Raw genomic sequence first — 14,429 nt, 5'->3', positions numbered from 1 at the left:
TATCAGTGTGTTACAGTGAGGGGTGTGGGGTGTATCAGTGTGTTACAGTGAGGGGTGTGGGGTGTATCAGTGTGTTACAGTGAGGGGTGTGGGGTGTATCAGTGTGTTACAGTGAGGGGTGTGGGGTATATCAGTGTGTTACAGTGAGTGGTGTGGGATATATGAGTGTCTTACAGTGATGGGTGTGGGGTGTATCGGTGTGTTACAGTGAGGGGTGTGGGGTGTATCAGTGTGTTACAGTGAGGGGTGTGGGATATATCAGTGTGTTACAGTGAGGGGTGTGGGGTGTGTCAGTGTGTTACATGGAGGGGTGTGGGGTATATCAGTGTGTTGCAGTGAGGGGTGTGGGATATATGAGTGTGTTACAGTGAAGGGTGTGGGGTGTATCACTGTGTTACAGTGAGGGGTGTGGGATATATCAGTGTGTTACCGTGAGGGGTGTGGGATATATGAGTGTGTTACAGTGAGGGGTGTGGGGTGTATCAGTGTGTTACAGTGAGGGGTGTGGGATATATCAGTGTGTTACAGTGAGGGGTGTGAGGTGTATCAGTGTGTTACCGTGAGGGGTGTGGGGTATATCAGTGTGTTACAGTGAGGGGTATGGGATATATGAGTGTGTTACAGTGAGGGGTGTGGGGTGTATCAGTGTGTTACAGTGAGGGGTGTGGGATATATCAGTGTGTTACCGTGAGGGGTGTGGGATATATGAGTGTGTTACAGTGAGGGGTGTGGGGTGTATCAGTGTGTTACAGGGAGGGGTGTGGGATATATCAGTGTGTTACAGTGAGGGGTGTGGGGTATATCAGTGTGTTACAGTGAGGGGTGTGGGATATATCAGAGTGTTACAGTGAGGGGTGTGGGATATATGAGTGTGTTACAGTGAGGGGTGTGGGGTGTATCAGTGCGTTACAGTGAGGGGTGTGGGCTGTATCAGTGTGTTACAGTGAGGGGTGTGGGATATATCAGAGTGTTACAGTGAGGGGTGTGGGGTATATCAGTGTGTTACAGTGAGGGGTGTGGGGTGTATCAGTGTGTTACAGTGAGGGGTGTGAGGTGTATCAGTGTGTTACAGTGAGGGATGTGGGGTATATCAGTGTGTTACAGTGAGGGATGTGGGGTGTATCAGTGTGTTACAGTGAGGGGTGTGGGGTGTATCACTGTGTTACAGTGAGGGGTGTGGGGTGTATCAGTGTGTTACAGTGAGGGGTGTGGGATATATCAGAGTGTTACAGTGAGGGGTGTGGGATATATGAGTGTGTTACAGTGAGGGGTGTGGGGTGTATCAGTGTGTTACAGTGAGGGATGTGGGATATATCAGAGTGTTACAGTGAGGGGTGTGGGCTGTATCAGTGTGTTACACGGATGGGTGTGGGGTGTATCAGAGTGTTACAGTGAGGGGTGTGGGGTGTGTCAGTGTGTTACAGTGAGGGGTGTGGGTGTATCAGTGTGTTACAGTGAGGGGTGTGGGGTGTATCAGTGTGTTACAGTGAGGGGTGTGTGGTATATCAGTGTGTTACAGTGAGGGGTGTGGGGTGTATCAGTGTGTTTCAGTGAGGGGTGTGGGATATATCAGTGTGTTACAGTGAGGGGTGTGGGGTATATCAGTGTGTTAGAGTGAGGGGTGTGGGATATATCAGAGTGTTACAGTGAGGGGTGTGGGATATATCAGAGTGTTACAGTGAGGGGTGTGGGATATATGATTGTGTTACAGTGAGGGGTGTGGGGTGTATCAGTGTGTTACAGTGAGTGGTGTGGGGTGTATCAGTGTGTTACAGTGAGGGATGTAGTGTATATCAGTGTGTTACAGTGAGGGGTGTGGGCTGTATCAGTGTGTTACAGTGAGGGGTGTGGGATATATCAGAGTGTTACCGTGAGGGGTGTGGGATATATGAGTGTGTTACAGTGAGGGGTGTGGGTGTATCAGTGTGTTACAGTGAGGGGTGTGGGTGTATCAGCGTGTTACAGTGAGGGGTGTGGGGTGTATCAGTGTGTTACAGTGAGGGGTGTGGGGTATATCAGTGTGTTACAGTGAGGGGTGTGGGCTGTATCAGTGTGTTACAGTGAGGGGTGTGGGATATATCAGAGTCTTACAGTGAGGGGTGTGGGATATATGAGTGTGTTTCAGTGAGGGGTGTGGGGTGTATAGGTGTGTTACTGTGAGGGGTGTGGGGTGTATAGGTGTGTTACTGTGAGGGGTGTGGGGTGTATAGGTGTGTTACAGTGAGGGGTGTGCGGTATATCAGTGTGTTACCGTGAGGGGTGTGGGGTATATCAGTGTGTTACAGTGAGGGGTGTGGGGTATATCAGTGTGTTACAGTGAGGGGTGTGGGGTATATCAATGTGTTACAGTGAGGGGTGTGGGGTATATCAGTGTGTTACAGTGAGGGGTGTGGGCTGTATCAGTGTGTTACAGTGAGGGGTGTGGGATATATCAGAGTGTTACAGTGAGGGGTGTGGGATATATGAGTGTGTTACAGTGAGGGGTGTGGGCTGTATCAGTGTGTTACAGTGAGGGGTGTGGGGTGTATCAGTGTGTTACCGTGAGGGGTGTGGGATATATCAGTGTGTTACCGTGAGGGGTGTGGGGTGTATCAGTGTGTTACAGTGAGGGGTGTGGGGTGTATCAGTGTGTTACAGTGAGGGGTGTGGGGTGTATAGGTGTGTTACAGTGAGGGGTGTGAGGTGTATCAGTGTGTTACAGTGAGGGGTGTGGGGTATATCAGTGTGTTACAGTAAGGGGTGTGGGGTATATCAGTGTGTTACAGTGAGGGGTGTGGGGTGTATCAGTGTGTTACCGTGAGGGGTGTGGGGTGTATCAGTGTGTTACAGTGAGGGGTGTCGGGTGTATCAGTGTGTTACAGTGAGGGGTGTGGGGTATATCAGTGTGTTACAGTGAGGGGTGTGGGGTGTATCAGTGTGTTACAGTGAGGGGTGTGGGGTATATCAGTGTGTTACAGTGAGGGGTGTGGGGGTGTATCAGTGTGTTACAGTGAGGGGTGTGGGGTGTATCAGTGTGTTACAGTGAGGGGTGTGGGGTATATCAGTGTGTTACAGTGAGGGGTGTCGGGTGTATCAGTGTGTTACAGTGAGGGGTGTGGGGTATATCAGTGTGTTACAGTGAGGGGTGTGGGGTGTATAGGTGTGTTACAGTGAGGGGTGTGGGGTGTATCAGAGTATTTATAGACTGTCGGAATGCCCCTTTCTGCCCATGTATTGTCATTCGGTGCCGGGAATGTGATGTGATGAGGTGTGGGGTGGGGGGATTTCCCGCTGAGTGGTTTGAGCTTGCTGTGGGACAGAGACTGGGTGAGGTTGAGAACTGTCTGACTGGCTGTCTCTCGCTGACAGCACCATCAGGAGATGGAGGTATGTGAGAGCAGCGGGGAGTTTTTGACTTTGCGTCTTCCTGTGCCTGTCAAAGACCCTGTTCTCACTCTGTATGGAATGACAGACACGTGGACACTCCCAGGAACACTCGAAAGCCTTGCCCCTCCCCAACGCCAAAGGAAAGAGCTGGGGAAAACTCAGCAGGTCTGGCAGCATCTGTGCAGAGAGAACAGCCCAGTTCATTGCCTCAGTGGTTAGCGCCGCTGCCTCACGGCGCCAGGGACCCGCGTTTGATCCCAGCCTCGGGGCGACTGTCGGTGTGGAGTTTGCACATTCTCCCCGTGTCTGCATGGGTCTCCTCCGGGGGTTCCGTTAACTCCCACAATCCAAAGATATGCAGGTTAGTGTGAATTGGCCATGCTAAATTGTCCCATGGTGCCCAGGGATGTGCAGGTTAGGGTGGATTGGCCATGCTAAATTGTCCCGTAGTGCTCAGGGATGTGCAGGTTAGGGTGGGTTGGCCATGCTAAATTGTCCCGTCGTGCCCAGGGATGTGCAGGTTAGGGTGGATTGGCCATGCTATATTGTCCCATGGTGCCCAGGGATGTGCAGGTTAGGGTGGATTGGCCATGCTAAATTGTCCCATAGTGCCCAGGGATGTGCAGGTTAGGGTAGATTGGCCATGCTAAATTGTCCCATAGTGCCCAGGGATGTGCGGGTTAGTGTAGATTGGCCATGCTAAATTGTCCCATAGTGCCCAGGGATGTGCAGGTTAGGGTGGATTGGCCATGCTAAATTGTCCCATAGTGCCCAGGGATGTGCAGGTTAGGGTAGATTGGCCATGCTAAATTGTCCCATGGTGCCCAGGGATGTGCAGGTTAGGGTGGATTGGCCGTGCTAAATTGTCCCATAGTGCCCAGGGATGTGCAGGTTAGGGTGGATTGGCCATGCTAAATTGTCCCATGGTGCCCAGGGATGTGCAGATTAGGGTGGATTGGCCATGCTATATTGTCCCATGGTGCCCAGGGATGTGCAGGTTTGGGTGGATTGGCCATGCTATATTGTCCCATAGTGCCCAGGGATGTGGAGGTTAGGGTGGATTGGCCATGCTAAATTGTCCCATAGTGCCCAGGGATGTGGAGGTTAGGGTGGATTGGCCATGCTAAATTGTCCGATAGTGCCCAGGGATGTGCAGGTTAGGGTGGATTGGCCATGCTAAATTGTCCCGTTGTGCCCAGGGATGTGCAGGTTAGGGTGGATTGGCCATGCTAAATTGTCCCGTAGTGCCCAGGGATGTGCAGGTTAGGGTGCTCTGCATGCTTGGCCGATGTCCCCTGGGGTGGGAGTTTTGAGTGGGGCAGATGAAACGGTTTAATTTTGGGGGAGTGGGGTGCGTAGATAATAGGACGGACTTGGCTCATCCCCCCCCCTCGAGTGGAGATTAGGGAGTGGGGGCAGAATCTAATCAAAGTGTCGGGGATGATTGACAAATTGGATCGGGGCCAAGCAAGCGGTAGGGGTTGGAGACGGCTGAAGGGACAGTCTTGGGCCTCGGGCACGAGCGGCCTCATTCTGCGCCCACCCCTTGAATCTTACGGATCGTGGTCCGAAGGCCGCGCCATGGTGGAAGAGACCACGTGGCCTCATGTGAGACAAAATGGAGGCAGTGGTGGCGGGGGGGGGGGGGGGCTTTAGAATTTGTGACCCTCTCCCCCCCAGTACTGGTTAGATACGTCGACACTGAGGTGGCGAGAGTTTGTTTTAAGGGTTACGGCAGTGGAGTGAAGGCCATGATCTGGGTTGAAAAGGCTGGAGTCAGCCAAGAGGCCTCTGTTTGCTCTGGCTGTGAATACAGGCCGTTGTTATTGTGACTACTTTTTGACACGGAAAGTGCTGAATACACACACACACACGCAGCCGCACCCTGACCTCTGTTTCCAAAGGGCCTGCTCCTGGCTCTGTTCCCACCATTGTCCACATGAATAGACGTGCTCATTGCTCCCAAGGCAGATTTATTCTCTCTCTCTCTCTCTCCTCGATCCCAGCCGAATAACAGCTTGTACTGACCTGCTGCTGCACCCCAACCCTGGCGCTGTCTTCCCCTCCCCACCCACCCACTGACCTTTCACCCTGGTCACCGGTCAGTGCCCCTGACCTCTCACCCCTGGCTCGGCAATCAGCGCCACGACCTCTCACCCCTGCTCGACCAGTCAGTATCCCTGACCTTTCCCCCAGTTGCCAGTCAGTGTCCCTGACCTTTCACCCCTGGGCGCCAGTCTGTATCCCTGACCTTTCACCCCTGGTCACCAGTCAGTATTCCTGACCTTTCGCCCCTGGTCACCAGTCAGTGTCCCTGACCTTTTATTCCTGGTCACCAGTGTCCCTGACCTTTCACCCCTAGGCACCAGTCTGTATCCCTGACCTTTCACCCTTGGTCACCAGTGTGTCCCTGACCTTTCACCCTTGATATCCAGTCGGTGTTCCTGACCTTTGCTCTCCAATCTATGTCCCTCTCCCCGTCCCTGATCTCAGGTGGGGAGTGGAGGGGTGGGGGGGGAATGGGCGGAGAGGTTTATCCCGAATTCCCGGTGGGATTTCTCCGGGTCCGTCTTTCACTTCGACAGCCGGCTCTCACACCTCTCCCTACCCCCACAGCCCGCCCTGGCCTCCCCATTGTCTGTGTCTCCCCCACCTTCACACCATCGTCCCGATCACACCCTCTGCCTGCACGACTCTCCGGGAGAGATCCCAGGTCCTCTCGGTCCTCCTGGACAGTTCTAACCTTCCCCGTTTCCGCCCCCCCACCCCACTCCCCGCCCTACCCAGTATCAGAATCGCTGATCTCTCCTGCGTCTCTGTTGAGTGTTTCTTGACATCCTGGATAGAGAGAATGAGAGAAAGAATAGTCCCACAGCACACTTCAGAGCTGCCTGCGTCCCTCTTGTGTTGAACCAGCCAGATTAAATCCAGCTCATTAACCTGACAAAGTCCTTGGGGGATATCGACAAGGTCCCCACTGAGACTTCCAACCTGCCAAGCCAGTCAGAGCCACAGTTCAGCACCTTCGGCCCATCTAGCCTGGGCTGGTAGAGCTCTCCAACCAGGTGGGGGAAGGGTGTTGGGGAGGGCCCCTGCTTTGTGTCTGCCGGCCCATTAACGCCCTCTCCCTTCCTCCCCTCACTCGCAGACGAAAGAGAAGTTGAAGGAGAGAGAGAAGGAGACCAGGGAACGAGAGATGAGAATCACCAATGGGCACCTCTTCAACACCATCACTGTGTCGGGGAACACATTGTGCTACGTCTGTAACAAGAGCATCATCAGCAAGGAAGCCTTCGCCTGTCCTAGTGAGTACAGTCATATACAGCGTCAGACCCGTCCCCACCAGTACTGTACCCCAGTGTTATACAGTGACAGACCCATCCCCACCAGTACTGTACCCCAGTGTTATACAGTGACAGACCCGTCCCCACCAGTACTGTACCCCAGTGTTATACAGGGACAGACCCGTCCTCACCAGTACTGTACCCCAGTGTTATACAGGGACAGACCCGTCCCCACCAGTACTGTACCCCAGTGTTATACAGTGACAGACCCGTCCCCACCAGTACTGTACCCCAGTGTTATACAGGGACAGACCCGTCCCCACCAGTACTGTACCCCAGTGTTATACAGGGACAGACCCGTCCCCACCAGTACTGTACCCCAGTGTTATACAGGGACAGACCCGTCCCCACCAGTACTGTACCCCAGTGTTATACAGGGACAGACCTGTCCCCACCAGTACTGTACCCCAGTGTTATAAGAGACAGACCCATCCCCACCAGTACTGTACCCCAGTGTTATACAGGGACAGACCCGTCCCCACCAGTACTGTACCCCAGTGTTATACAGGGACAGACCCGTCCCCACCAGTACTGTACCCCAGTGTTATACAGGGACAGATCCGTCCCCACCAGTACTGTACCCCAGTGTTATACAGGGACAGACCCGTCCCCACCAGTACTGTACCCCAGTGTTATACAGGGACAGACCCGTCCCCACCAGTACTGTACCCCAGTGTTATACAGGGACAGACCCGTCCCCACCAGTACTGTACCCCAGTGTTATACAGGGACAGACCCATCCCCACCAGTACTGTACCCCAGTGTTATACAGGGACAGACTCGGCCCCACCAGTACTGTACCCCAGTGTTATACAGGGACAGACCCGTCCCCACCAGTACTGTACCCCAGTGATATACAGGGACAGACCCGTCCCCACCAGTACTGTACCCCAGTGTTATACAGGGACAGACCCGTCCCCACCAGTACTGTACCCCAGTGTTATACAGGGACAGACCCGTCCCCACCAGTACTGTACCCCAGTGTTATACAGTGACAGACCTGTCCCCACCAGTACTGTACCCCAGTGTTATACAGTGACAGACCCGTCCCCACCAGTACTGTACCCCAGTGTTATACAGGGACAGACCCGTCCCCACCAGTACTGTACCCCAGTGTTATACAGGGACAGACCCGTCCCCACCAGTACTGTACCCCAGTGTTATACAGGGACAGACCCGTCCCCACCAGTACTGTACCCCAGTGTTATACAGGGACAGACCCGTCCCCACCAGTACTGTACCCCAGTGTTATACAGGGACAGACCTCTCCCCACCAGTACTGTACCCCAGTGTTATACAGTGAGAGACTCGTCCCCACCAGTACTGTACCCCAGTGTTATACAGGGACAGACCCGTCCCCACCAGTACTGTACCCCAGTGTTATACAGGGACAGACTCGGCCCCACCAGTACTGTACCCCAGTGTTATACAGGGACAGACCCGTCCTCACCAGTACTGTACCCCAGTGTTATACAGTGACAGACCCGTCCCCACCGGTACTGTACCCCAGTGTTATACAGGGACAGACCCGTCCCCACCAGTACTGTACCCCAGTGTTATACAGTGACAGACCCGTCCCCACCGGTACTGTACCCCAGTGTTATACAGTGACAGACCCGTCCCCACCAGTACTGTACCCCAGTGTTATACAGGGACAGACTCGGCCCCACCAGTACTGTACCCCAGTGTTATACTGGGACAGACCCGTCCCCACCAGTACTGTACCCCAGTGTTATACAGTGACAGACCCGTCCCCACCAGTACTGTACCCCAGTGTTATACAGTGACAGACCCGTCCCCACCGGTACTGTACCCCAGTGTTATACAGTGACAGACCCGTCCCCACCAGTACTGTACCCCAGTGTTATACAGTGACAGACCCGTCCCCACCAGTACTGTACCCCAGTGTTATACAGGGACAGACCTGTCCCCACCAGTACTGTACCCCAGTGTTATACAGGGACAGACCCATCCCCACCAGTACTGCACCCCAGTGTTATACAGGGACAGACCTGTCCCCACCAGTACTGTACCCCAGTGTTATATAGTGACAGACCCGTCCCCACCGGTACTGTACCCCAGTGTTACACAGGGACAGACCCGTCCCCACCAGTACTGTACCCCAGTGTTATACAGGGACAGACCCGTCCCCACCAGTACTGTACCCCAGTGTTATACAGGGACAGACCTGTCCCCACCAGTACTGTACCCCAGTGTTATACAGGGACAGACCCATCCCCACCAGTACTGTACCCCAGTGTTATACAGGGACAGACCCGTCCCCACCAGTACTGCACCCCAGTGTTATACAGTGACAGACCTGTCCCCACCAGTACTGTACCCCAGTGTTATACAGGGACAGACCCGTCCCCACCAGTACTGTACCCCAGTGTTATACAGGGACAGACCCGTCCCCACCAGTACTGTACCCCAGTGTTATACAGGGACAGACCCATCCCCACCAGTACTGTACCCCAGTGTTATACAGTGACAGACCCGTCCCCACCAGTACTGTACCCCAGTGTTATACAGGGACAGACCCATCCCCACCAGTACTGTACCCCAGTGTTATACAGTGACAGACCTGTCCCCACCAGTACTGTACCCCAGTGTTATACAGGGACAAACCCGTCCCCACCAGTACTGCACCCCAGTGTTATACAGTGACAGACCTGTCCCCACCAGTACTGTACCCCAGTGTTATACAGTGACAGACCTGTCCCCACCAGTACTGTACCCCAGTGTTATACAGTGACAGACCTGTCCCCACCAGTACTGTACCCCAGTGTTATACAGGGACAGACCTGTCCCCACCAGTACTGTACCCCAGTGTTATACAGGGACAGGCCCGTCCCCACCAGTACTGTGCCCCAGTGTTACACAGGGACAGACCTGTCCCCACCAGTACTGTACCCCAGTGTTATACAGGGACAGGCCCGTCCCCACCAGTACTGTGCCCCAGTGTTACACAGGGACCGACCTGTCCCCACCAGTACTGTACCCCAGTGTTATACAGGGACAGACCCGTCCCCACCAGTACTGTACCCCAGTGTTATACAGGGACAGACCTGTCCCCACCAGTGCTGTACCCCAGTGTTATACAGGGACAGACCCGTCCCACCAGTACTGTACCCCAGTGTTATACAGGGACAGACCCATCCCCACCAGTACTGTACCCCAGTGTTATACAGGGACAGACCCGTCCCCACCAGTACTGTACCCCAGTGTTATACAGGGACAGACCCATCCCCACCAGTACTGTACCCCAGTGTTATACAGGGACAGACCCGTCCCCACCAGTACTGTACCCCAGTGTTATACAGGGACAGACCCGTCCCCACCAGTACTGTACCCCAGTGTTATACAGGGACAGACCTGTCCCCACCAGTGCTGTACCCCAGTGTTATACAGGGACAGACCCGTCCCCACCAGTACTGTACCCCAGTGTTATACAGGGACAGACCCATCCCCACCAGTACTGTACCCCAGTGTTATACAGGGACAGACCCGTCCCCACCAGTACTGCACCCCAGTGTTATACAGTGACAGACCCGTCCCCACCAGTACTGTACCCCAGTGTTATACAGAGACAGAGCCGTCCCCACCAGTACTGTACCCCAGTGTTATACAGGGACAGACCCGTCCCCACCAGTACTGCACCCCAGTGTTATACAGAGACAGAGCCGTGCCCCAGCAGTGTTGATGGTATAACAGCGTTGATGATCTGTTGGCTGTGTGTGATGCTTAGCGTGGTTCACACTGTCTCTGTTCACACAGCTGCTGCTGCCTTGTTCTTGGTACATTGTAATAACCAGCTCCTCAGGGTCTATAATTTGGGGCTGGGGCCTGTGATAACAGGGCGATATCAGCTAGGCCGGAGCCTGCAATCACAGCCTGTCACACCCTGCAATAAAGGACTGAACCTCTTGCCAAATGGAACATAATTGGACTTCCTGCTTCATTAATTTAATCTTGAGATAAGTTGTTCTGCGGGACTGCTGTAATTGTCTCTTTCATGTGGATGGTGGGGGTGGGGGAAGGTGCCGTATTCCACCCTGAGTCCTAACGCTATCTGCTTTTGCATCCCGCCTTCTCTCTTCCTGCCTCTCTCTCTCCCAGCCCTTCTCTCTCTCTCTCCCCCTTCTCTCTCGCCTTCTCTCCCCCCTTCTCCATCTCTCTCTGTTTCACTCCTTCTCTCTCCCTCTCCACCTTTCTCTCTCTCTCTCTCCCCCACCCTCTCTCTCTCCCCCTTCTCTCTCTCTCGCTCCCTCTCTCCCCTTCTCTCTCTCTCCCTCCCTCTCTCCCCCCCTCTCTTTCTCCCCGCTACTCACTCTCTCCCTCTCTCCCTTTCTCTCACTCTCTCCCCCACCCTCTCTCCCTCCCCCACCCTCTCTCTCTCCCCCACCCTCTCTCTCTCTCGCTCCCTCTCTCCCCTTCTCTGTCTCTCCCTCCCTCTCTCCCCCTCTCTCTCTCTCCCCGCTACTCACTCTCTCCCTCTCCCCCTTTCTCTCTCCCCCACCCTCTCTCTCTCCCCCCCACCCTCTCTCTCTCCCCCTTCTCTCTCTCTCTCCCTCCCTTCTCTCTCTCCCTTTACCCTCTTCTCTCTCTCTTCATCCCTCTCTTTCCCCCTTCTCTCTATCTCTCCCTCCCTTCTCTCTCTCTCCCTCCCTCTCTCCCTCTCCCTCTCTCTCCCCGCTTCTCTCTCTCTCTCCCCCTCCCTCTCTCTCCTCCTGCCTCTCTCTCCCTCTCCTGTCTGACCATGCCTGCTCTGGCCTGGAGTGACTGGAGACCATCCCGATCCCCTAGATCTGATCTCAGCCTCTGGGTCGTGGGTAACATGCAAATTCACCAGAATTACTCCCCCTCCCAGAGGGTGTCCTATCCCTGTGTGTAACAGGCTGGAGGAGGGAGGGCTGAATGGCCTCCTGTCCCTGTGTACAGGCTGGAGGATGGAGGGTGCTGAACGGCCTCCTGTTCCTATGTAAGTCGGTACAGACTCGGCTGAGGCCTCAGTTTGGGCCCAGTCTAGGCCCTGTCCAACCTGACGGTAGGCCCTAGGCCTCTGCCTGAGGAGCTGGGCTCACGGGTAGGTAGGCTGTGGGAGCTCAGAGCTCCTGAGTCCAGCTCCCCTTGTTGACGTATAGCAGCACAGAGAGAGAGGGATCGATCTCCAAGGGAGAGCTGATAGTTTCCTAGACAACGTTTGCTCAGAGACAGCGGGTGCGTTACCCAGTCACCAGGCCAACTTCCTGTACAGATGGCATCCTTGCCCACCGCCCCCCCCAGCTCTCTCTCCCTCGCTCTCTCGTTCACGTGTTCCCTGTTTGTATCATCAGCCCATCTGTCTCCCTTTCCCTCTCCTCATCACTCTTTCTCACCCAGCTCAAACTCTCTCACCCTCGATCACTCCCCTCTCCCCATTCCTCACTCTCTCCCCCTTTCTCTTCCTCCACCTCCAACTCCCCTCTCGCTCTATCTCTCTCCCTCTCACTCTCTTCCCCTCCCTCTCTCCCTCATGCAAGATCTCTCTCTCTCTGTCCCCTCCTTTTTCCCTCTCTCCCTCACCCTACTCTCTATCTCTCGCGTTCTCCCTCATTGTCTCCACCCTCTCTCACCCCTCTCTCTCCCTCACTCCTTCCCTTTCTTCCCCGACTTCTCTCTCCCTCCCCCTCCCCCTCTCTCCCCTTCCCTCTCTCTTCCTCTTCTTCTCTCTCTCCCTGTCTTTCCCTTCGCTTTCACTCTCTCCCTCTTCCTCCTTCTCTCTCTCTCAAACCCCACTACCACTCTCTCTCCCTCCCTCTGACCCCCTCCCTCTCTCTCCTTCCCTTACCCAGGCCTCTCCCCCCCTCTATCTCCCTCATCCCCTTCTCTCTCTCCTTCTCTTTCCCTCTCTCTCCTTCCCCCTCTTTCCCTCTCCCCCCGTTTCTCTTCTTTTCTCCCTCCCTCCCTTTCTCCAACATTTCTCTCTCTTTCTCTCCCTCCCTCTCTCCCCTTCTCTCCGTCTCCCTCCCACTCTCTCTCTTTCTCCCTTCTCTCCCCTCTTCTTTCTCCCCCTCTCTCTCTCTCTCTCACCCCGCCTTCCCCCCTCCTTCTCTCTCCCTTCCCCCTTCTCCTTCTCTCCCTCTCTTCTCCCTTCTCCTTCTCTCCCCCTCCCTCTCTCTCTCTCTCTCCCCCCCTCCCTCTCTCTCCTCCTGCCTCTCTCTCCCTCTCCTGTCTGACCATGCCTGCTCTGTCCTGGAGTGACTGGAGACCATCCCGATCCCCTAGATCTGATCTCAGCCTCTGGGTCGTGGGTAACATGCAAATTCACCAGAATTACTCCCCCTCCCAGAGGGTCTCCTGTCCCTGTGTGTAACAGGCTGGAGGAGGGAGGGCTGAATGGCCTCCTGTCCCTGTGTACAGGCTGGAGGATGGAGGGTGCTGAACGGCCTCCTGTTCCTATGTAAGTTGGTACAGACTCGGCTGAGGCCTGTTTGGGCCCAGTCTGGGCCCTGTCCAACCTGATGGTAGGCCCTAGGCCTCTGCCTGAGGAGCTGGGCTCACGGGTAGGTAGGCTGTGGGAGCTCAGAGCTCCTGAGTCCATCTCCCCTTGTTGACGTATAGCAGCACAGAGAGAGAGGGATCGATCTCCAAGGGAGAGCTGATAGTTTCCTAGACAACGTTTGCTCAGAGACAGCGGGTGGGCTACCCAGTCACCAGGCCAACTTCCTGTACAGATGGCATCCTTGCCCACCCCCCCCAACTCTCTCTCCCTCGCTCTCTCGTTCACGTGTTCCCTGTTTGTATCATCAGCCCATCTGTCTCCCTTTCCCTCTCCTCATCACTCTTTCTCACCCAGCTCAAACTCTCTCACCCTCGATCACTCCCCTCTCCCCATTCCTCACTCTCTCCCCCTTTCTCTTCCTCCACCTCCAACTCCCCTCTCGCTCTATCTCTCTCCCTCTCACTCTTTTCCCCTCACTCTCTCCCTCATGCAAGATCTCTCTCTCTCTATCCCCTCCTTTTTCCCTCTCTCTCCCGCACCCTACTCTCTATCTCTCGCGTTCTCCCTCACTGTCTCCACCCTCTCTCACCCCTCTCTCTCCCTCACTCCTTCCCTTTCTTCCCGACTTCTCTCTCCCTCCCCCTCTCTCCCCTTCCCTCTCTCTTCCTCTTCTTCTCTCTCTCCCTGTCTTTCCCTTCGCTTTCACTCTCTCCCTCTTCCTCCTTCTCTCTCTCTCTAACCCCACTACCACTCTCTCTCCCTCTCTCTGATCCCTCCCTCTCTCTCCTTCCCTTACCCAGGCCTGTCCCCCCCTCTATCTCCCTCATTCCCTTCTCTCTCTCCTTCTCTTTCCCTCTCTCTCCTTCCCCCTCTTTCCCTCTCCCCCCCGTTTCTCTTCTTTTCTCCCTCCCTCCCTCTCTCCAACATCTCTCTCTCGTTCTCTCCCTCCCTCTCTCCCCTTCTCTCCGTCTCCCTCCCACTCTCTCTCTTTCTCCCTTCTCTCCCCTCTTCTTTCTCCCCCCCTCTCTCTCTCTCTCCCCGACTTCCCCCCTCCTTCTCTCTCCCTTCCCCCTTCTCCTTCTCTCCCTCTCCTCCCTTCTCCTTCTCTCCCCCTTTCTCTCTCTCTCTCCCCCTCCCTCTCTCTCCTCCTGCCTCTCTCTCCCTCTCCTGTCTGACCATGTCTGCTCTGTCCTGGAGTGACTGGAGACCATCCCGATCCCCTAGATCTGAGCCAC

At 55.0% G+C, this 14,429-nt stretch overlaps 1 protein-coding gene across 1 annotated transcript in view; it reads left to right on the top strand.

Annotated features, from left to right (window-relative positions):
• The window catches only part of LOC122545370 (rho guanine nucleotide exchange factor 2-like), a 164,874-nt gene that overhangs the window by 51,479 nt on the left and 98,966 nt on the right, over positions 1-14,429 (top strand). Inside the window, exon 2 of the mRNA XM_087985118.1 lies at positions 6,515-6,671. Within this exon, the coding sequence (XP_087841244.1) occupies positions 6,515-6,671 (157 nt within the window). The remainder of the gene's footprint in view (positions 1-6,514; positions 6,672-14,429) is intronic.

The sequence above is a fragment of the Chiloscyllium plagiosum genome, unplaced genomic scaffold (assembly GCF_037043375.1).
Source record: "Chiloscyllium plagiosum isolate Xiang-an unplaced genomic scaffold, Cpla_swu_hap1 HiC_scaffold_50, whole genome shotgun sequence".
NCBI classification, from domain to species: domain Eukaryota; kingdom Metazoa; phylum Chordata; class Chondrichthyes; order Orectolobiformes; family Hemiscylliidae; genus Chiloscyllium; species Chiloscyllium plagiosum.
Note: the sequence above shows the minus strand (reverse complement) of the source record. Positions and strands in the feature narration are given on the sequence as shown.